The sequence below is a fragment of the Oncorhynchus clarkii genome, chromosome 23 (genome assembly GCF_045791955.1).
Source record: "Oncorhynchus clarkii lewisi isolate Uvic-CL-2024 chromosome 23, UVic_Ocla_1.0, whole genome shotgun sequence".
Lineage (NCBI taxonomy): Eukaryota > Metazoa > Chordata > Actinopteri > Salmoniformes > Salmonidae > Oncorhynchus > Oncorhynchus clarkii.
Genome location: NC_092169.1, coordinates 54,455,146 through 54,479,641, shown reverse-complemented (window position 1 = coordinate 54,479,641; position 24,496 = coordinate 54,455,146). Strand labels below are relative to the sequence as shown.

The 24,496-nt window shown below is 43.9% G+C and overlaps 2 protein-coding genes across 2 annotated transcripts; one reads left to right on the top strand and one right to left on the bottom strand.

The window, feature by feature from the left end:
* The first annotated feature begins 5,471 nt into the window (after nt 1-5,471).
* LOC139382063 (DNA damage-inducible transcript 4 protein-like) lies at nt 5,472-7,632 on the top strand. Its single transcript, XM_071126029.1, has 3 exons — nt 5,472-5,617; nt 5,867-6,138; nt 6,321-7,632. The coding sequence occupies exons 2-3, from the start codon at nt 5,931-5,933 to the stop codon at nt 6,824-6,826; spliced, it is 714 nt and encodes a 237-aa protein (XP_070982130.1). The 5' UTR covers nt 5,472-5,617; nt 5,867-5,930; the 3' UTR covers nt 6,827-7,632.
* Nucleotides 7,633-8,566: 934 nt separating this feature from the next.
* LOC139382062 (dnaJ homolog subfamily B member 12-like) lies at nt 8,567-23,605 on the bottom strand. Its single transcript, XM_071126028.1, has 9 exons — nt 23,394-23,605; nt 22,737-22,911; nt 21,942-22,087; nt 21,550-21,723; nt 21,356-21,420; nt 19,444-19,553; nt 14,955-15,127; nt 11,364-11,520; nt 8,567-9,508 (listed from the first exon to the last, which is right to left on the bottom strand). Exons 1-8 carry the CDS (start codon nt 23,524-23,526, stop codon nt 11,399-11,401), a joined length of 1,098 nt encoding a protein of 365 aa, XP_070982129.1. The 5' UTR covers nt 23,527-23,605; the 3' UTR covers nt 8,567-9,508; nt 11,364-11,398.
* Nucleotides 23,606-24,496: the final 891 nt, after the last annotated feature.

Here is a 24,496-nt window from a genome sequence, read left to right as displayed (position 1 = left end):
CCTTGAGTTACATACCTCGGCCTGCTAACGTTTACAATCTATATAGAAATGAAGAAGCATCAGCAATGCTAATTACAATGTAAACAACTGTAATATTCATTTTGTGTGCGGACGATAGTGTTGTGTTCCATTACTGCTGTCACGTCCTGACCTTAGTTCCTTTTGATGTCTCTATTTTAGGTTGGGCAGGGCGTGAGTTGGGGTGGGCATTCTATGTTGTTTTTCTAGGTTTGCTTTTCTATGTGTTTGGTCTGGTATGGTTCCCAATCAGAGGCAGCTGTCTATCGTTGTCTCTGATTGAGAACCATACTTCCATCTTTATGTTTTCCCACTATGATTTGTGGGTAGTTGTTTTCACCATACAGAACTGTTTCGATTTTCATTTCTTTCATGCACGTTGTTATTTTGTCATTTTTCGTGATCTGATGTAATAAATTATCATGGACACTTACAACGCTGCATTTTGGTCCGATCCTTCCTACTCCTCATCAGACGAAGAGAGTTCGTTACAACTGCATCAGTTGGCCAAGTCTTTTCACGTTTAAAATCTGATTTGCTAGCACTGCAGAGGTCACTGTTGGATCTACAGTTGGTGGTAAATACAAACAAAACCAAACGCATGCTTTTTTTCTAGGACCTATAATCCAGATTTAAATGAATTTGTAATGACTAGTTTGAATGCTGCACAAATTGAGCGAGTTCCTTCCTACAAATATCTTGGTATCTGGCTTGATGACAAAATGTAATTTAAAAAAGAAGATGAAAGTTCAAGGTTGGTTTCTTTTACAGAAACAAAGCAAAACAAAGCATGTCTGACTTTTGATATCAGGAAGGATATTGTCCAGGCCACTTATGTCTGTTTTAAGATTCTGGGGATATTATCTAAATGCCTGCAGCAGCAACTATACTTAAACCTGTAGATGCTTTCTGTTTTCCATTGGGCCCTTAGGTTTATTACTGGGGATGGTTCTAGAACTCAACGTTGTGCCATTAGGTTTATTACTGGGGATGGTTCTAGAACTCAACGTTGTGCCATTAGGTTTATTACTGGGGATGGTTCTAGAACTCAACGTTGTGCCATTAGGTTTATTACTGGGGATGGTTCTAGAACTCAACGTTGTGCCATTAGGTTTATTACTGGGGATGGTTCTAGAACTCAACGTTGTGCTTTGTTTCAAAAAAGTGGGTAGGGCTTCTTTGTAGGTAAGGAGAGAGTAGCATTATCTTGTGTGAATTTACAAAGCACTCGTGCAGAAACCTCCTATGTATCTGTCGTCATTAATTACACTTAGACTTACAAATGACCAAACCCGGTTACAGGCTTGGATAACACTGGAGGCCCCTTCGGTCTCCATAGAGTTGGGGAAAGCTGCTTTTGTTTTTTTTCTGTGCCCTTTATGTGGAACAACTCAGAGCTCTCTGAAATGAGATGTTCTGGTCCCCCATTGGTCAGTTCAGAGTCATGATCAGAGCTCTCTGAAATTAGATGTTCTGGTCCCCCATTGGTCAGTTCAGAGTCATGATCAGAGCTCTCTGAAATGAGATGTTCTGGTCCCCCTTGGTCAGTTCAGAGTCATGATCAGAGACCTGAAATGAGAAGTTCTGGTCCCCCATTGGTCAGTTCTCTATGTTGATAAATGTGATACAATATACAAAATATATTAAGAAAAATGTATGTTGTGTGTGTGTGTATATACACTGCTCAAAAAAATAAAGGGAACACTTAAACAACACAATGTAACTCCAAGTCAATCACACTTCTGTGAAATCAAACTGTCCATTTAGGAAGCAACACTGATTGACAATAAATTTCACATGCTGTTGTGCAAATGGAATAGACAACAGGTGGAAATTATAGGCAATTAGCAAGACACCCCCAATAAAGGAGTGGTTCTGCAGGTGGTGACCACAGACCACTTCTCAGTTCCTATGCTTCCTGGCTGATGTTTTGGTCACTTTTGAATGCTGGCGGTGCTTTCACTCTAGCGGTAGCATGAGACGGACTCTACAACCCACAGAACTGGCTCAGGTAGTGCAGCTCATCCAGGATGGCACGTCAATGCGAGCTGTGGCAAGAAGGTTTGCTGTGTCTGTCAGCGTAGTGTCCAGAGCATGGAGGCGCTACCAGGAGATAGGCCAGTACATCAGGACACTTGGAGGAGGCCGTAGGAGGGCAACAACCCAGCAGCAGGACCGTTACCTCCGCCTTTGTGCAAGGAGGAGCAGGAGGAGCACTGCCAGAGCCCTGCAAAATTATCTCCAGCAGGCCACAAATGTGCATGTGTCTGCTCAAACAGTCAGAAACAGACTCCATGAGGGTGGTATGAGGGCCCGACGTCCACAGGTGGGGGTTGTGCTTACAGCCCAACACCGTGCAGGACGTTTGGCATTTGCCAGAGAACACCAAGATTGGCAAATTTGCCACTGGCGCCCTGTGCTCTTCACAGATGAAAGCAGGTTCACACTGAGCACATGTGACAGATGTGACAGTCAGGAAACGCCGTGGAGAACGTTCTGCTGCCTGCAACATCATCCAGCATGACCGGTTTGGCTGTGGGTCAGTCATGGTGTGGGGTGGCATTTCTTTGGGGGGGCTGCACAGCCCTCCATGTGCTCGCCAGAGGTAGCCTGACTGCCATTAGGTACCGAGATGAGATCCTCAGACCCCTTGTGAGACCATATGCTGGTGCGGTTGGCCCTGGGTTCCTCCTAATGCAAGACAATGCTAGACCTTATGTGGCTGGAGTGTGTCAGCAGTTCCTGCAAGAGGAAGGCATTGATGCTATGGACTGGCCCGCCCGTTCCCCAGACCTGAATCCAATTGAGCAGATCTGGGACATCATGTCTCGCTCTATCCACCAGTTGCACCACAGACTGTCCAGGAGTTGGCGGATGCTTTAGTCCAGGTCTGGGAGGAGATCCCTCAGGAGACCATCCACCACCTCATCAGGAGCATGCCCAGGCGTTGTAGGGAGGTCATACAGGCACGTGGAGGCCACACACACTACTGAGCCTCATTTTGACTTGTTTTAAGGACATTACATCAAAGTTGGATCAGCCTGTAGTGTGGTTTTCCACTTTCATTTTGAGTGTGACTCCAAATCCAGACCTCCATGGGTTGATAAATTTGATTTCCATTGATAATTTTTGTGTGATTTTGTTGTCAGCACATTCAACTATGTAAGGGAAAAAGTATTTAATAAGAATATTTCATTCATTCAGATCTAGGATGTGTTATTTTAGTGTTCCCTTTATTTTTTTGAGCAGTGTGTGTTTGATGTATTTATGCAGGGCTCATCTGAAAAAGAGGCCCTAGTCTCAGCATTCCTGACAAAATAACGGTGTAATAATACTATGCAACATGACATGTAGCCTAGCGGTTAGAGCGTTGGTACAGTAACCGAGAGGTTGCTGGTTCAAATACCCGAGCAGACAAGGTGCAAAATATGTCGATGTGCCCTTGAGCAAGGCACTTAACCCTAATTTGCATCAGGGGTGCTGTACTACTATGGCTGACCCTGTAAAACAACACCTATCATACTACTATGACTGACCCTGTAAAACAACACCTATCATACTACTATGATTGGCTCTGTAAAACAACACCTATCATACTACTATGACTGATCCTGTAAAACAACACCTATCATACTACTATGACTGACCCTGTAAAACAACACCTATCATACTACTATGGCTGACCCTGTAAAACAACACCTATCGTACTACTATGACTGACCCTGTAAAACAACACCTATCATACTACTATGACTGACCCTGTAAAACAACACCTATCATACTACTATGGCTGACCCTGTAAAACAACACCTATCGTACTACTATGGCTGACCCTGTAAAACAACACCTATCGTACTACTATGACTGACCCTGTAAAACAACACCTATCATACTACTATGGCTGACCCTGTAAAACAACACCTATCGTACTACTATGACTGACCCTGTAAAACAACACCTATCATACTACTATGGCTGACCCTGTAAAACAACACCTATCGTACTACTATGACTGACCCTGTAAAACAACACATTTCACTACTATGGCTGACCCTGTAAAACAACACATTTCACTACTATGGCTGACCCTGTAAAACAACACCTATCGTACTACTATGACTGACCCTGTAAAACAACACATTTCACTGCACCTAATCCGGTGTATGTGACAATTAATAAAAAAAACACAGAACAATGCAAAACGTGTCCCTGCATCCTCCAAACACAAAACCAACTCATTTGTTTATCTGCATTAAGAACATGATGTTCACGACATGAAGATAATGTTCCAACCCACTTCCTGAAAACAGTTCCTCACACTCAATAGTCACCATGTTATCCTTTTTATAGTGACATCAGCAACATGATCAACAGATAAGGTATTACAGACAGTTCAGCAATACGTCTGAGACTAATATAATGTAGTTTGTTGATAAAGGATCAATATACCTGTAAATGCTCTCTGCCTTGCTGTACAAATGGTAACAGAGAATATTCTATCCTGTGGGGAGTGGAAGATGCAAAGTTACAATATACAGTATGTACTATAACAGCAGCTGAGCATAACATAAGTAACATACCTGGACTGAATAACACAAAGAGCTGTTACTGTAACCAACTGATGAATTGACATAATGTAAAAGGCAACATGAAAACGTATAAAGTCGAGCTGTATTATAACCAGAAGTGTGTCCATTGTCTGTGGTTCTCTTGTTTATCTGCAGCGGACAGTTTCTATGCCTATTGCCTGTGGTTTGGGGGGCTGGGGGGGAGGGGGGCACATGGGATGACAAAACAACATTTTCGACAGTTATTCTCGCAAGTAAAATCATAGCTATGCACCACCAAATGATGACAAAACATTTTCGACAGTTATTCTTGCAAGTAAAATCATAACTACGCACCACCAAATTGATGACACTGCTGTTGTAAGTTCTTTTTAGGGTATCAGGTAAAATGCATGTTGTATCTAGAACTATGTGTAGTTTAGTAAGCAGTGGACTATGCCTACTCAGCTGGTACAATGTAATACGCTCAGTTTAAATCAGATACATGGTTCCAAACCCATGACGTAATGTTACACCTTCTGCTTAGTCAATGTATTGCGTCCTATTCTTTTGGAAATGAACAAGTGCACGGAGTTTTAAGATGTCCTGGCTATGTCCGGGCTAGTACTACGTGCAACAAAGACTGTAGCTGGTGTTTTTCCCGATCAGAAAATACATTTTGAGGGTCCCACCCCCCCTTCACCATGTCTGTGTCCTTCCTTCTGCCCCCTCTGTGATTAACCGCATGTTACCAGGCAAGATAGAACACCGATGACGTGCCCCTGCTTCTGATTGGCTGAAGAGTGAGAGCTGGGCGCGCTGTCCTGCCTCTGATTGGCTGAAAAGTGAGAACTGGGCGTGCTGTTCTCCCGTCTGCATATTTAAACAGCTTCGTCGTTGCAGAATATCTGCAGAGCTGAGCAGCTGTGCGACGGGAGAGGTACATGTATAGTCGGCTTGACTGGGAAGCCTTTGTCCTCAATCGCAGCAACAAAAATAAATAAACTGGATTAGCAACAGAAAGAACATTTCCACGTTAGCAACATATCTTTGTAAGTATCATTATTGTCACTGGCTATTGTTTCAACCTATTGTATCGACCGTCAACTTTGAACAAGGGAATGAAAGGACCAACTGCCTTTTTCCTCCACTCGATAAACGTTTATTACAATAGATAACTAGCTATATCAGTCACTGAATAGCTAGCTGTATTGTTAGATTGTCTGATGTGTAAATTCTAGCTAGTCAACGTTACTTTCAAATTCAGTGGTCTCATCTTTTGCCCTTATTTCTCTCCACAGAACCTGATCTATGATCCCTGAGACTTGGAAAGTTACAAGAAGTTGAACACTTGACCAGTTGGAAATGATGCATGCACTTCCTACAACCATGATGGTCCATGATTTAGATATCTTCAGCGCATCTCCTTCTCCAATGGACGCCACCGCCAAAAGGTCTTCATGGGGGAAACTGGTGCAGAAGTTAACGGACTTCAGTGGAGACGGCCAGAGCAGCCGTCACAGTTTAGACTCCGACTCAGACAATGGCAGCAGGACTGATCTCTCAGACTCCGGTAAATATTTAATAACTCGACCTAGCCTGGTGCCCGGACCTGTTTGTGCTGTCTTATTGAGGATAGGAGTTGGCTATTAATACAGAAACAAACAGATCTGAGACCAGGTTATTGCTAGTTTGACAAAAACAATAGATCTATCTGATGTTCTGTATGACTAAAACTGCCCTCTGTCTTTTCAGGGTTTGACTTTCCCTCTATCTCCTCATCTGATGACTTCAGCAACGTGCTATATGATGATCTCCTCTCAATGGAGGAGACCCTTCTGAAAGAACTTGTGCACCTAATTGCCAGTAGCTTAAGGGAAGCCAAAGACGGTGCCCTTAGATGTTCGAAACTACTCATCCCTGAGAAGCTTCTAGAACACATAGGCCAAGAGCTCCTTCACCTGGCGGCCAGCGAGCCCTGTGGCCTGAGGGGGGCTCTCATAGACCTCTGTGTGGAACAGGGGGAGGTGTGTCAGAGTATGGAACAGATCGCCGTGGACCCATATCTAGTCCCTACCTTCCAGCTCACACTGGTGCTGAGGCTCGATTCTGGAGGACTGTGGCCCAAAATCCAAGGGCTTTTCTCCACAAAGTCTCCATCCAGTCCCGTAAAGAGACAGGCAATTAGATTGAGCACGGGCTTCAGAGTGATCAAGAAGAAACTGTACAGCTCTGAAGAGTTGCTCATTGAAGAATGCTGAAAGAAACCAAAGAGACTTTCTTCAGATATTTTTCTAATAAACCTTGTACCAAGTGTCCTACCTACAACGCTCATCAGAGCCCTAGTGATCAACGTTTGGGATTCTAGTCAAATGTATGATTTTCTAGGACATTTTCTTAACTGTTAAGATGAATCGCCGATTACTTTGCTATGTTCATTATTTGCCGATTGGCGTTCCTGTGTAGGGGAGCCACCGTAAATGGTACGTGGAAAGTTAATAAGAACAACTATTGTGCTTAAGAGAATGGAACAGGGAGCCACACAGTAAATGGTACGTGAGTAGTTGAGTGTGCTTAAGAGAATGGTGTTAACCCGAACACTGAAAAATGAAGTTTCTGGCACTTTTGCAAACCACTAATATCTATTTTTATACAAGATGGGTGGTTTGGTTTTCCATTTATTGTTAAAAATGTTTACCTGTTTCTATTGAAACCAGACAATGGCAGCTAGCTGTGTGGTAATGTTTGTTGTGTGGTAATGTTTGTATGTGGCCATTTAGAAACTGTGGTAATAATTTTTTCATGGCATTTCATTGTACACTATGGTGAGGGGACCAGATTGACATGTTTGGTTAGAGACCAACATTACTTAGCAGTACTGGCTTCTCCGTCTGTAGCGTCCATTCTGTGAACCACAGGTCAGTTTACTTGATTCTTTATTTCCGGTTTCGACTGGATTGTCCTCCTGCATACTCATCTGTGCATCATTTTATTTGATATTCAAATATCTGTACTGTCTTGATACTTTCCATTTTATGAACCTCGGACAATAAAATATTTTTTTTTTACAAAACTCATTGTTGCTTTGACCAAACCTTTCAGATTGTCTTATGAGAGGGTGTAGTGTGATACATATCACTGAATGAAACTCCACTTTACCTCATTGAATCAAGAACCCCATATGTAGGTTGCACACAGTGGTTGCATTTTACACAGGCAACAAAATTCTGTCCCCCCCACCCCCCCCACTGATTGGGCTTGACTTTTGATCAGTTAGATCAAATCTTTGCCAATAATTGGGACAAATGATCCACATTTATCTGCCTGTGTATTGTGTGAAAGCAGCCAGCGTAGGAAAGGCTCATCATTAGATGAACTGGAACATGAATAGCAACACAGCATTAGATACTAGGATTCTTTGCAACACAGGCGCATTTTGTTTTTCTCCATTCATTGCAGGGCCTTTGTCTGAGCTCCACCACTTGTTTTTCTCAGACGTGTTTTTTAAAATTGCGTTAGCGCCCTCTAGCGATACAGCAAGTGAACTACAGGTGTTGACCATAAACTGAGAAATATATTGCAGTATCCCAAGAAATGGCCTGTGTATATGAGACACATTTCCTTGGAACGCATCTGTTCTAAAAGGGGCAGTCGAGTACTGAGAAGTATATAAAAACTAGTGTACCAGTGAGTGCCGACCGGCCCCAGGGTAGATGTTCATTGTTATTACTTCTAGTTCCTCACAACTGATTTGCTTGTGGTTTTAAATACGTGTTGTAGATACTGAAGCGTTGTGGAATGAAGCCGTCCCTGGGAAACGTGCACAACAGCGCCCACCTGGTTTGGTAGAAAACGTGCACATCTTCACGTCTTTGCTACAGCTAGTCACTGTTGTACAAGCCAATTTTTTGATGAGTAATGCACTCACTGGTCTGGGCACTTGTCCAGCTCCCAGCTCTCCCACACACACACACACACACAGAGAGGGGGGAAGAATGACAGATGGGGCACGTAGAATATTTATTTTCCCTGTTTGAGTAAAAACATAATATGGACGTGTCATGGTGAGCAAGACCTACTTTATTAGATAGCCGTTGTGTTCTAATGAAGAAAACCTTGATTAAAAACATTTTTACATTTTAGAATTCCAACAATAAATAAATTACTTTCTCAGTCACTGGGTTCACTCATTGTAAATACATAGGTCTGCAAAATTAAAATTGCTCAGTACAAGTCTCCGAGAGGTGTATGTTTACCTTACTGACTCTGATAGGAGAATATATATAAATATAATCCCTGCATAGTGAAAATCATAATTTACGTATAAAGTATAAAAATCAGGAAACCAACTGTCATCAGCTTCAATTGGTCTTAACCATTCTTCGATGTTTTCACCAGATCGAAATAAAAGATGAATATCTCGGAAGTATCAATTGCTAAAAGGAGGACATCTATAACGAACCACTTCTGATCGGAGTATTTCCTGATTATAACACCGCCCTTACATCATCTGACTCGAGGGTGCATCCTAAATAGCACCCTATTCTCTATATGCTGCACTACTTGTGACCAGAGAGCCCTATGGGCCTGGATTTAAAAAAAGAAAGTAGTGCACTATATAGTAAATAGTGTGCCATTTAGGACGTAAGAGGGTAAAAGCAGGAGTCCCTAACAGTGCATTTGTAAAACAGTCAGCTTGTAACAGAGCACAGTCACTTCATGACACATCACCATGATCATCAACACAGAGGGCTTTCATTCTTCCTCAACAAGACTTTAGGTCATTCTCCTCTTCTTCTTCTTCGCCATACGAGATCTCCAACTCAAGGAGAGAGAGTCTGTCCGAGTTTTGGTGTGCAGTGAAGTCACAGTCCCGAATGTTGAAAAGCGTACGTATTTACAGGCAATAAAATTGTTTTTTTTTGCGGTTTCGATATAACTACCTAAAAGAGAGAGCAAAAACAATTCAGTTTCGACATGTGCACTCTGTTCATGGGACTCATAACTTACATAGTTAGGTAGGCCTTCATAACATACCGTGGCAAGAAGAAGTGTGTGAACCCTTTGAAATTACCTGGAATTTCTCAAAGATTGGCCATCAAATTTGATCTGATCTTCATCTAAGTCACAACAATAGACAAACAGTGTGCTTAAACTAATAACACAAATTGTATTTTTCTTGTCTATATTGAATACATCATTTAAACCTTCACAGTGTAGGTTGGATAAAGTATGTGAACCCCGAGGCTAATGACTTCTCCAAAAGCTGATTGGAATCTAATCAATGAGACGAGATTGGAGATGTTGGTTAGAGCTGCCTTCCCCTATAAAAACACTCACAAAATGTGAGTTTGCTATTCACAAGAAGCATTGCCTGATGTGAACCATGTCTCGAACAAAAGAGATCTCAGAAGACCCAAGATTAAGAATTGTTGACTTGCATAAAGCTGGAAAGTGTTACAAAAGTATCTCTAAAAGCCTTGATGTTCATCAGTCCACAGTAAAACAAAATGTCTATAAATGGAGAAAGTTCAGCACTGTTGCTACTCTCCCTAGAAGTGGCCATCCTGCAAAGAGGACTACTCAATGAGGTTAAGAAGAATCCTAGAGTGTCAGCTAAAGACAAAGAAATCTCTGGAACATGCTAACATCTCTGTTGACGAGTCTACGATACGTAAAACACTAAACAAGAATGGTGTTCATGGGAGGACACCACGGAAGAAGCCACTGCTGTCCAATAAAAACATTACTGCACATCTGAAATTTGCATAATTGCACCTGGATGTTCCACAGCGGTACTGGAAATATATATATTCTATGGACAGATGAATCTACAGTTGAGTTGTTTGGAAGGAACACACAACACTATGTGTGGAGAAAACAAAGGCACAGCACACCAACATCAAAACCTCATCCCAACTGTAAAGTCTGGTGGAGGGAGCATCATGGTTTGGGGCTGCTTTGCTGCCTCAGGGCCTGAACAGCTTGCTATCATCAACGGAAAAATTAATTCCCAAGTTTATCAAGACATTTTGAAGGAGAATGTAAGGCTGTCTGTCCGCCAATTGAAGCTCAACAGAAGTTGGGTGATGCAACAGGACAACGACCCAAAACACAGAAGTAAATCAACAACAGAATGGCTTCAACAGAAGAAAATACGCCTTCTGGAGTGGCCCAGTCAGAGTCCTGACCTCAACCCATTTGAGATGCTGTGGCATGACTTCAAGAGAGCAGTTCACACCAGACATCCCAAGAATATTGCTGAACTGAAACAGTTTTGTAAAGAGGAATGGTCCAAAATTCCCCCTGACCGTTGTGCAGGTCTGATCCGCAACTACAGAAAACGTTTGGTTGAGGTCATTGCTGCCAAATTAGGGTCAACCAGTTATTAAATCCAAGGGTTCACATACTTTTCCCCACCCTGCACTGTGAATGTTTACACGGTGTGTTCAATAAAGACATGAAAAAGTATAATTGTTTGTGTGTTATTACTTTCAGCAGACTGTGTTTGTCTGTTGTTGTGACCTAGAAGATCAGATCAAATTGTATGACTAATTTATGCAGAAATCCAGGTAATTCCAAAGGGTTCATATACTTCTTCTTGCCACTGTACATAGTTCAGTAGGACTTCATAACTAACCCAATGGGGACACTACAACAACGGAGCCTTATAGAGAGACAGACTGAGTCCATAATGGCATCCTATTCCCTATAGTGTCCTATGGGCCCTGGTCAAAAGTAGTGCACTAGAAAGGGAATAGGGTGCCATTTTGGGTTGTTTTAGTGGTGAGCTCTTACCTATCAGTGTGGCGATCAACAGCCTTCCTTTATATTTAACCACCCAAGGAAACGGAGATGTCAGACAGCCTGGAGCAGCTCGGTGTGCCCATCTTCTGAGCCCTCTGGTACAACTCATTGTCTCCAAAATAGCGAGCTCGATACAGCAGGCCCTCCTCTGGAACACAACAACAAAAGTACAACGGCTCAGTCCCCAATATTTCCCAGAAGTCTGCGCTCCCTGTCGTGGATTTAAAAACATATGATTGTTGTAAGCATTGTCTGGAGTGAGTTTCCACTATCGTTAAATCCATGCAAGAAAGTGAGCAAGTGGACACCTTGGGAGAAGGGAGCAGAACTGTGATGTAGTCTAAGACAAACGCCTACTTGGGCATCCAGTACAATACACGTTAAATAAGATAACAGGAAGTACAATACAAGTTAAATAAGATAACAGGAAGTACAATAGAGAGGCTGAAAAGAGGATCCTAATTCCTTTGCATTTTGCCCAGACAACCAATCATCTGAATGATGTGTTATAATGTAAAACTGCTATGTGCCTTTCCCCCTGCCATGGAAACAGCGGTGGCTGGCACTTTAAAATAGGAGGACAGGCTCATAGTTATGTCTGGAACAGAATAAATGGAATTGAACCATTCCTAGGGTCCGAGAAAATCCGCGATGTTGAGAATGAGGACGGAATCACGGAATCCAGACATTAAAACGGAATCCAACAATGTACTGAACTTAGTAGGGAATCAAGTAAATTAATTGAAAATTAAAGTTTATCATAAGACATGAACAGAATGAATCAGTGATTGGTATTTCCTGCAACTTTCTGAAGAGCCAATGAGAATTCCCCGTCTGTATGTGTGGTGTGTCGCCGCTAGCGATGATCTTTCTGGACATGGGAAATCCTTTCCTTATCCAAAATCCTTCTCATATTAAATGTCATCTAGGAAGTAGGCTATGCTGACCTGGCAGAACCATATGAGGATGATTATTGTGGCTATTTGGTTTTACAAAAACACCTCTAAAACAAACAGCCTCAGTACACTGGAATTAAAATGGTAGCTACACCCAAACATTATCAACATTATCCCAGACCTTAAGTGTTCTCCTGATGTGGTTTAAGCAGTGTTGTGGACTTGATTGAGAGCAAAAACATGAAACTGTAGGAAATTGAAACCTGGGAAAACAACATGGAAAAAACAGAATCAGGCAAAAAAAATATATATATGTTTTTTTTAGGTCCCTACATGCCAGTCACTGTATTTCAGCCATTATTATGAGCCGTCCTCCCATCACCAGCCTCCTCTGCATGTGAAGTAGTGCTATTTCTTCACAGAGAATATCACTTTCTGGTACCGTGTTATCCATCTTACATTACAGCAAACAGAACACAACCGGTTAAGGTCGGATCAGAACACCCGAAGCCTCCAAACTAAATCATTAAAACACTCCTCCAGTACACATTCATTTTAAAGTAGCCAGCCACGTGGAATTGACCACAGGGCTCTCCAGAGGGTGGTGAGGTCTGCACAACACATCACCGGGGGCAAACTAAATGCCCTCCAGGACACCTACACCACCCGATGTAACAGAAAGGCCATAAAGATCATCCAGGACAATAACCACTCGAGCCACAGCCTGTTCACCCCCGCTATCATCCAGAAGGAGAGGTCAGTACAGGTGCATCATCACCACCCGAGCCACAGCCTGTTCACCCCGCTACCATCCAGAAGGCGAGGTCAGTACAGGTGCATCATCACCACCCGAGCCACTGCCTGTTCACCCCGCTACCATCCAGAAGGCGAGGTCAGTACAGGTGCATCATCACCACCCGAGCCACTGCCTGTTCACCCCGCTACCATCCAGAAGGCGAGGTCAGTACAGGTGCATCATCACCACCCGAGCCACTGCCTGTTCACCCCGCTACCATCCAGAAGGCGAGGTCAGTACAGGTGCATCATCACCACCCGAGCCACTGCCTGTTCACCCCGCTACCATCCAGAAGGCGAGGTCAGTACAGGTGCATCATCACCACCCGAGCCACAGCCTGTTCACCCCACTACCATCCTGAAGGCGAGGTCAGTACAGGTGCATCATCACCACCCGAGCCACTGCCTGTTCACCCCGCTATCATCCAGAAGGCGAGGTCAGTACAGGTGCATCAAAGCTGGGACCGAGAGACTGAATAACAGCTTCTATCTCAAGGTCATCAGACTGTTAAACAGCCACCACTAACACAGAGAGACTGAAAAACAGCTTCTATCTCAAGGCCATCAGACTGTTAAACAGCCGTCACTAACACAGAGAGGCTGCTGCCCTATATACATAGACTTGAAATCACTGGTCACTTTAATAATGGAACACTAGTCACTTTATGTTGACATATTTTGCATGACTCGTCTCATTTGTACATACTGTATTCTATCCTATTCTACGTCGCCCGTCCATATATTTATATATTCTTAATTCCATTCCTTTACTTTAGATGTGTGTATTGTTAGATATTACTGCACTGTTGGAGCGAGAAACACAAGCATTTCACTACACCCGCAATAACATCTGCTAAACACGTGTACGTGACCAATAACATCTGTTAAACACGTGTACGTGACCAATAACATCTGTTAAACACGTGTACGTGACCAATAACATCTGTTAAACACGTGTATGTGACCAATAACATCTGCTAAACACGTGTACGTGACCAATAACATCTGCTAAACACGTGTATGTGACCAATAACATCTGCTAAACACGTGTACGTGACCAATAACATCTGCTAAACACGTGTACGTGACCAATAACATCTGCTAAACACGTGTACGTGACCAATAACATCTGCTAAACACGTGTACGTGACCAATAACATCTGCTAAACACGTGTATGTGACCAATAACATCTGCTAAACACGTGTACGTGACCAATAACATCTGTTAAACACGTGTACGTGACCAATAACATCTGCTAAACACGTGTACGTGACCAATAACATCTGTTAAACACGTGTACGTGACCAATAACATCTGTTAAACACGTGTACGTGACCAATAACATCTGTTAAACACGTGTACGTGACCAATAACATCTGTTAAACACGTGTACGTGACCAATAACATCTGCTAAACACGTGTACGTGACCAATAACATCTGTTAAACACGTGTACGTGACCAATAACATCTGATTTGGAGAATATTGATTAATCAATAGTACAACTTCATCATCCCAAAGACAGACAAAAAGGTCAACGGAGAAGAAGCTTGTTAGAAAAATCTACCTACTTCTGCTTCCAGCAGCTGTAGTTCTAAGAGTATGGGGTTGTGGGTTCGATTCCCACACGGATCAACATACTGAATTAGGTGTCACTGTCCACGCTGACTGTTCTGGAAGTGTCTGCTAAATGACCATGTTATTCTCACACTACAAAGTGAACATACTCTGTTGTTTCTCCTTCCAGCAGCTGTAGTTCTAAGAGTATGGGGTTGTGGGTTCAATTCCCACACGGATCAACATACTGAATTAGGTGTCACTGTCCACGCTGACTGTTCTGGAAGTGTCTGCTAAATGACCATGTTATTCTCACACTACAAAGTGAACGTACTCTGTTGTTTCTCCTTCCAGCAGTTGTTTCTGAGGTTGGAGATGTAGTCATCCTCCACACTCCTCTCCACAGTCTTCAGGTTCAGTCCGTTGTACTCCCTGGAGAAGTGGTCTCCCACATAGTACGGCACCCTCAAGGTCTCCGTGTACCTCTTGTGGGTGTGTCCAATAGACCTGAATTTGATGGAGATACAGACAGAGACAGCGAGACAGAGAGAGAGAGATACAGAGACAGAGAGACAGAGAGAGACAGAGAGAGACAGAGAGAGACAGAGAGAGACAGAGAGAGACAGAGAGAGACAGAGAGAGACAGAGAGAGACAGAGAGACAGAGAGACAGAGAGACAGAGAGAGAGCAGTGAGTGAATTTTTATTTTATTTAACTAGGCAAGTCAGTTAAGAACAAATTCTTATTTACATTGACAGCCTACCAGGGAACAGTGGGTTAACTGCCTTAACTGCCGAACAACAGATCTTTTTTTTTTACCTTGTCAGCTCGGGGAATCGATCTTGCAACCTTTCAGTTACTGGACCAATGCTCTAACTACTAGGCTACCTGCTGGTTACTGGCCCAATGCTCTAACTACTAGGCTACCTGCTGGTTACTGGCCCAATGCTCTAACTACTAGGCTACCTGCTGGTTACTGGCCCAATGCTCTAACTACTAGGCTACCTGCTGGTTACTGGCCCAACGCTCTAACCACTAGGCTACCTGCTGGTTACTGGCCCAACGCTCTAACCACTAGGCTACCTGCTGGTTACTGGCCCAACGCTCTAACCACTAGGCTACCTGCTGGTTACTGGCCCAACGCTCTAACCACTAGGCTACCTGCTGGTTACTGGTCCAACACTCTAACCACTAGGCTACCTGCTGGTTACTGGCCCAACGCTCTAACCACTAGGCTACCTGCTAGTTAATGGCCCAACGCTCTAACCACTAGGCTACCTGCTGGTTACTGGCCCAACACTCTAACCACTAGGCTACCTGCTGGTTACTGGCCCAACTCTCTAACCACTAGGCTACCTGCTGGTTACTGGCCCAACGCTCTAACCACTAGGCTACCTGCTAGTTAATGGCCCAACGCTCTAACCACTAGGCTACCTGCCATCCCAGTGAAGCAGCTTCACATGATCCAACCCACCAACACCAATCCCTTCAACTACTCTTCTGACACAATCACTATAGTCTCCCACACGACAGTAACAGTGGTGATAACAGACAGACAGAGGAGTAGGGTATTGGTGGTGATAGCCTGTTGGTTAGGTGCGTAGGGCCAGTAACCAAAAGTTTGCTGGATCGAATCCCGGAGTTGACAGGGTAAAAATCTGTCGTCCTGCCCCTGAGCAAGACAGTTAACCCACTGTTCCCCGGGCGCCGATGACGTGGATGTTGATTAAGGTAGCTTCCCCGTACCTCTCTGATTCAGAGGGGTTGGGTTAAATAAGGATGACACATTTCAGTTGAAGGCATTCAGTTGTACAACTGACTAGGTATCACGCTTTCCCTTATTGCACAAGTTGACTGCGGGTATTAATTTAAAAAGTAGCTACACATATTCACATTTATTGAGAAATTACAAATAAATAGTTTTAACGGTATTGAAAAACCCTACCGTGGCTTTTTCCAAATACCCTGGTATTCTGCTCAAGCCTACCAGCCATCACTGAGCCTTAACCATGGGCCGGCCTTCACCATGGGCCGGCCTTCACCATGGGCCGGCCTTCACCATGGGCCGGCCTTCACCATGGGCCAGCCTTCACCATGGGCCAGCCTTAACCATGGGCCAGCCTTAACCATGGGCCAGCCTTAACCATGGGCCAGCCTTAACCACGGGCCATTCATCACCGGGCCTTAAACACGGACCATTCATCACCGGGCCTTAACCACGGGCCATTCATCACCGGGCCTTAAACACGGGCCATTCATCACCGGGCCTTAACCACGGGCCATTCATCACCGGGCCTTAACCACGGGCCATTCATCACCGGGCCTTAACCACGGGCCATTCATCACCGGGCCTTAAACACGGGCCATTCATCACCGGGCCTTAAACACGGGCCATTCATCACCGGGCCTTAACCACGGGCCATTCATCACCGGGCCTTAAACACGGGCCATTCATCACCGGGCCTTAAACACGGGCCATTCATCACCGGGCCTTAACCACGGGCCTTAACCACGGGCCATTCATCACCGGGCCTTAAACACGGGCCATTTATCACCGGTCCTTAAACACGGGTCATTCATCACCGGGCCTTAAACACGGGCCATTCATCACCGGGCCTTAAACACGGGCCATTCATCACCGGGTCTTAAACACGGGCCATTCATCACCGGGCCTTAAACACGGGCCATTCATCACCGGGCCTTAAACACGGGCCATTCATCACCGGGCCTTAAACACGGGCCATTCATCACCGGGCCACAGGACAAAGAGTCCCTGCTGACGACTACTTTCCCCTAAAGTCAATGTATGACCTGTGACCTCCCTAAAGACTACCAGGAGGTGTTCCAAATGGCACCCTAGTCCCTATTTAGTGTCCTACCATTGAACAGAGCCCATAGGGATAATGCACTATATAGGGAATAGGGTGCCATCTCACCACCCAAGTCAAAATAATACAGCTAGCAAACACAAAAAAAACCTGCTGAAAACCAACCTTTCCAAACAATTTCCAAATTGTGAAATCCATTGTCTAGCAGGATAACATAGCAACTGGAGGATAATCCGTCCCATCAAAGACAGTTCAGCATTTTGTAATACAAGGAAAGAAGACTCATCAAATGATTGCATTATTCTGGGGGAAGTTGTGTAATAATACAGCATAGTCAGATGTCTGACTATAGGAGTTTAAGACAGCACAGCTAGGGTTGCAAAACTCCGGTAAATTTTCCAAAATTCCAGATGTCCATTAATCCTGGTTGGAACATTCCCAAAACCTCTCTCATCGTCACTCAATGCCTAGGTTTACCTCCACTGTACTCACATCCTACCATACCCTTGTCTGTACATTATGCCTTGAATCTATTCTTCCACGCCCAGAAATCTGCTCCTTTTACTCTGTTCTGAATGTACTAGACGACCAGTTCTAATAGCTTTTAGCCGTACCCTTATCCTACTCTGTTCCTCTGGGGATGTAGAGGTTAACCCAGGACCTGCAGCCCCCAGCACCACTCCCATTCCCCAGGCGCTCTCATTTGTTGACTTCTGTAACCGTAAAAGCCTTGGTTTCATGCATGTTAACATCAGAAGCCTCCTCCCTAAGTTTTGTTTTATTCACTGCTTTAGCACACTCTGCCAACCTGGATGTCCTTGCCATGTCTCAATCCTGGCTTAGGAAGACCACCAAAACCCCTGAAATTTCCATCCCTAACTATAACACATTCCGACAAGATAGAACTGCCAAAGGGGGCGGTGTTGCAATCTACTGCAGAGGTAGCCTGCAGAGATCTGTCTTACTATCCAGGTCTGTGCCCAAACGAATCGAGCTTCTAAAATTCCACCTTTCCAGAAACAAGTCTCTCACCGTTGCCGCTTGTTATAGACCCCCCTCAGCCCCCAGCTGTGCCCTGGACACCATATGTGAATTGATTGCCCCCCCATCTATCTTCTGAGTTCGTACTGTTAGGTGACCTAAACTGGGATATGCTTAACACCCCGGCCATCCTACAATCTAAACTAGATGCCCTCAATCTCACACAAATTATCAAGGAACCTACCAGGTACAACCCTAAATCCGTAATCATGGGCACCCTCTTAGATATCATCCTGACCAGCAGGTAACCTATGATGAAAATTACAGGCCTCCCTCATCTTTTTAAGTGGGAGAACTTGCACAATTGTTGGCCGACTAAATACTTTTTTGCCCCACTGTATATCTCACTGGTCACCCCCAAAGCCAACACTTCCTTTGGCCGCCTTTCCTTCCAGTTCTCTGCTACCAATGACTGGAACGAATTGCAAAAATGACTGAAGCTGGAGACTCTTACCTCCCTCACTAACTTTAAGCATCAGCTGTCAGAGCAGCTTACCGATCACTGCACCTGTACATAGCCAATCTGTAAATAGCACCCGCAACTACCTCATCCCCATATTGTTATTTATTTTCTTGCTCTTTTGCACCCCAGTATCTCTACTTGAACGTCATCTGCAAATCGATCACTCCAGTGTTAATGCTAAATTGTAATTATTTTGCCTCTATGGCCTACTTATTGCCTTACCTCTCTAATCTTCTACATTTGCACACACAGTATATAGATTGTTTCCCTATTGTGTTATTGACTGTACATTTGTTTATTCCATGTGTAACTCTGTTGTTGTTTTTGTCGCACTGCTTTGCTTTATCTTGGGCAGGTCGCAGTTGTAAATGAGAACTTGTTATCAACTGACCTACCTGGTTATATAAAGGTGAAATAAATAAAGACCAGGCTACTCCATGAGGTGATTATCCAGGTGTGGGGGGGGGGGGGGGGTCAGGGGTTAGACTCACGGCCTGAAGCTGAGACTGTAGGGGGCGGCGGAGACCATCATCTGACTGAGAGCTGACACAACCACTAGGATGACGATGGGCAGCAGCTGGACAAAGAGCGCAAAGCCTCCCTGAAAATCACAACACACAGGTTAGTTAGACAACAACAACAACCTGACATGGTAAACTATACAGGTTAGTTAGACGACAACAACAACAAACTGACATGGTAAACTATACAGGTTAGTTAGACAACAACAACAATGACAAACTGACATGGTAAACTATACAGGTTAGTTAGACAACAACAACAATGACAAACTGACATGGTAAACTATACAGGTTAGTTAGACAACAACAACAACAACAACAATCTGACATGGTAAACTATACAGGTTAGTTAGACAACAACAATGACAAACTGACATGGTAAACTATACAGGTTAGTTAGAGTTAACTGGTAACACTGCAAAACCAACTACTGACCTTAAGCCTAGCAATCCACTTTGCACAGGCTAATTTCACACACACTATATGTACAAAAGTATATGGACACACATTCAAATGAGTGAATTCAGCTATTTCAGCCACACCCATTGCTGACAGGTATACAAAACTGAGCACGTACAATGCAATCTCCATAGACAAACATTTGTAGTAGAACGGCCTTACTGAAGAGCTCAGTGACTTTCAACATGGCACTGTCATAAGATGCCACCTCTCCAACAAGTCAGTTCATCAAATGTCTGCCCTGCTAGAGCCGCCCCGGGCAACTAAGTGTTGTTATATTGAAGTGGAAACGTCTAGGAGCAACAACGGCTCAGCCGTGAAGTAGTAGGACACACAAGCTCCCAGAACAGGACCGCCGAGCGATGTAGCCCATAGAGCATAACAATAGTCCTCGGTTGCAACACTCACTACCATGTTCAAAACTGCCTCTGGAAGCGACGTCATCACAATAACTGTTTGTCAGGAGCTTCATGAAATGGGTTTCCGTGGCCGAGCAGCTACACACAAGCCTAAGATCACCATGCGCAATGCCAAGTGTCGGCTGGAGGGGTGTAAAGCTCACCGCCATTGGACTCTGGAGCAGTGGAAACGTGTTCTCTGGAGTGATGAATCACACTTCACCATCTGGCAGTCCGTCAGACTAATCTGGGTTTGGCAGATGCCAGGATAACGCTACCTGCCCCAATGCATAGTTCCAACTGTAAAGTTTGGTGGAGGAGGAATAATGGTCTGGGGCTGTTTTTCATGGTTCGGGCTAGGCCCCTTAGTTCCAGTGAAGGGAAATCTTAATGCTACATCATACAATGACATTCTATACGATTCTGTGCTTCCAACTTTGTGGCAGCAGTTTGGGGAAGGTCCTTTTCTGTTTCAGCATGACAATACCCCTGTACACAAAGCGAGGTCCATACAGAAATAGTTTGTCGAGATCGGTGTGGAAGTGGAACTTGACTGGCCTGCACTGAGCCCTGACCTCAACTCCATCAAAAACCATTGGGATGAATTGAAACGCCGACTGCGAGCCAGACCTAATCACCCAACATCAGTGTCAGACCTCACTAATGCTGTTATGGTTGAATGGAAGCATGCCCCCACAACAATGTTCCAACATCTAGTGGACAGCCTTCCCAGAAGAGTGGAGGCTGTTATAGCAGCAAAGGGGGGGGGACCAACTCCATATTAATGCCCATGATTTTGGAATGAGATGTTGGACAAGCAAGTGTCCACATACTTTTGGTCACGTAGTGTAACAACATAGTTCTACCCAAGTAGATCATTCTCAGTTTGCATTGAAAAAACAACAAGGACTCCCCCTGCTGTACAGCAGCAGGACATTAGAAAGCCATTAGAAAATGGCTAAATGTATCTACTTAATGACCTGAACTGGAAAATGTGCAATCACGAAAAAAAACCACTGGCATACCTCTCTCTGTTGTCCTCGTTGTCCCGCTGGCCTCTGATGCCCATTTCTGTATACATGAACGTTGCCTTGAGAAGCAAAACAGACAACCAATAGATAAAGCATTAGCAGTGGAGGTGGCAGTAAAATATGTAGATGTAATGGTCTCTAATGACTGTGTGTGTGCGTGCGTGCGTGCGTGTGTGTGTGTCACTCACTTGCTGGAAAACCCCCTCCGAAGAACATATTGAAGAGGTCCTCGGGTGAAATATCGGCCTGGAAGTCGCCGTTGGTCTGGCCCTGTCTTGACGGATGTCTCTTCTCCTCACCACACTGGTCATACTGTTTCCTCTTGTCAGCATTACTCAGGCAGGCATAGGCATTTCCAATAGCTGGGGGGAAAACAAACACCCTTTTCGGTACCTTCAAATTACATTAAATGATATACAATTCATTGGACCGGTTTCCTGGATACAGATTAGCCTAGAAAGCATTCTCAGTTTAACACGTTTTAGTCCACTAGGCTTAATCTGTGTCCGTCAAACCGGATCCTTTGACTGGTTATCACATTCTAATAATTAGGAAAATAAGTATGGTTTGGGGGGCGTACCTTTAAACGCCTCAGTGGCACCCGGTGCGTGGTTTTTGTCGGGATGGAATTTCAACGCTAATTTTCGATATGACTTCTTGAGATCATCTTCGGACGCATCTTTCTTCACTCCAAGAATCTCATAGAAGTCTTTACACTGTTTTATTCTGGAAACAAAAAGAAGAAAACTATGAAGACAAAACACTAAATTGTTTCAAGATATTTTCATGTTCTGATAAGGAAGATTCATTGTGGAAAGTGGGAGTTAAACAGATGTTTGATGTTAATGTTTTAGAAGTCTTGAAGCAGTTTCAATATAACATGCCATTTAGCAGATGCTTTTATCAACAAATATATATATATATACTAGATGGAGCCATATATATATATATATATATATATATATATATGGTCCCAGCTCAGCAGGAACGTTGGGCGGCAGGTAGCCTAACGGGTAAGAGCGTTGGGTGAAAAATCTGTTTGAATCCAAGCCAGCGACCTTTCGCATTTAACCCCCAACAACTGTTCTCCGGGCAGGGATGTCATGGATTTCCATTAAGGCAACCCCTCGCACCTCTCTGATTCAGAGGGGTTGGGTTAAAGCAACCCCTCGCACCTCTCTGATTCAGAGGGGTTGGGTTAAAGCAACCCCTCGCACCTCTCTGATTCAGAGGGGTTGGGTTAAATGAGGGGAGACACATTTTGGTTGAATGTATTCAGTTATGCAACTGACTAATTGTCCTTTCCCTTCACTTTCCTTGTAATTACATTATATATGATAATAATTGCAATGATACTAAATTCCACGCATCCTACTTCTTGACAGCATCCAGTTGATCTGAGGTGTAGGATTTGGCTGTCTGCGAGGCCTTCTCTCCTTGGTCCTCCTCCCCAGGTCTTCGCTGCCTCGGCCCAGTGCCATCACTGGTTCCTCCTGACTGGTTGTCGTGACCAGGGGTGAAACCATTTTTTGCAATCAAGTCCAGCAGTGCTGGAAATACAGATGGAGAGGAACATTAGAGTATCGTAGTATCCCCCCAGAAACGTCTCCACTGAGCAGGCCCATTGGGGCAAATCTCTGATGACATCTCCCTCTTGTACAATCAGAAGCACACGGAGTGAGTTATTCGAAGTAACAGCGTCAAAGACCGCTAGCTATGCAGCTCCACCGTTTGTATTTAACTAGCAACATGAGATTGGGTGCAACTGAATGTACTGACTACATAACTAGCGTTAGGTAGCTCGCTAATATAACCAGCAGAATTAAACGGACTGTGTATACTACAACAGTGACAATGCAACATCCAGACAGATTAGATGTTTTATATGAAAACTCGGCGATAATTAGCTAGCTATAGCAGCGAGATGGGTAACGTATTTTCGTAACTATAGAGGGCCCTCAATTTCCCAAGAAAAAATATAGCCTGGATGCTAGCTGGCATTCATGTCGCTTCTCAAGCGGCCGTCTCTTACCTCTCGCCTTATCCGTCGGAAAAAGTTTCTGTGCCTTTTCTAGAAATCTAACAGCCTTCTCTGCTTGATTATTTGTTAATGCAGCAGTTGCAATGTCAATGCAACGCTCTGCTTCGTCCCTGTTTACTTCCATTGCGGGACGCAGCTTGAGGTAAATAAAAAAATAACGCTATAATAGCCGTTGTAGGGCGCTTTCTAATGACGCCACGCAGTAAGTAGGGACGAGGTGGTGGGGTCACGCTGGTATTGCCTACTAGATGGAGCCAAACTTTCCATAACAAATCCATCACCTACAGAGAGATGAACCTGGAGAAGCAGGCTGGTCCTGTTGACAAACAGAGCCCCAGGACAGCAACACAATTAGACCCAACCAAATCATAAAATAACAAAAATATAATTACTTGACACATTGGAAAGAATTAACATAAAAACAGAGCAAACTAGAATGCTATTTGGCCCTACACAGAGAGTACACAGTGGCAGAATACCTGTCCACTGTGACTGACCCAAACTTAAGGAAAGCTTTGACTATGTACAGACTCAGTGAGCATAGCCTTGCTATTGAGAAAGGCCGCCGTAGGCAGACATGGCTCTCAAGAGAAGACAGGCTATGTGCTCACTGCCCACAAAATGAGGTGGAAACTGAGCTGCACTTCCGAACCAACTGCCAAATATATGACCATATTTTTATTTTATTTCTTTACCTTTATTTAACTAGGCAAGTCAGTCACATATTTCCCTCAGATTACACAGACCCACAAAGAATTTGAAAACTCCCATATCTATTGGGTGAAATACCAGTGTGCCATCACAGCAGCAAGAAAAGGGCAACCAGTGAAGAACAAACACCATTGTAAATACAACCCATATTTATTTTTTATTCATTTTCCCTTTTGCATTCGTTGCAACACTGTATATAGACATAATATGACATTTGAAATGTCTCTATTTCCTTTGGAACTTTTTGCCGAGTGTAATGTTTACTGTTCATTTTATATTATTTATTTCACTTTTGTTTATTATCTATTTCACTTGCTTTGACAATAAAGCCCTTTGAATTGAATTGCCCTTATGGGGCCCCATGATTGAGCCAGATGGTGTTT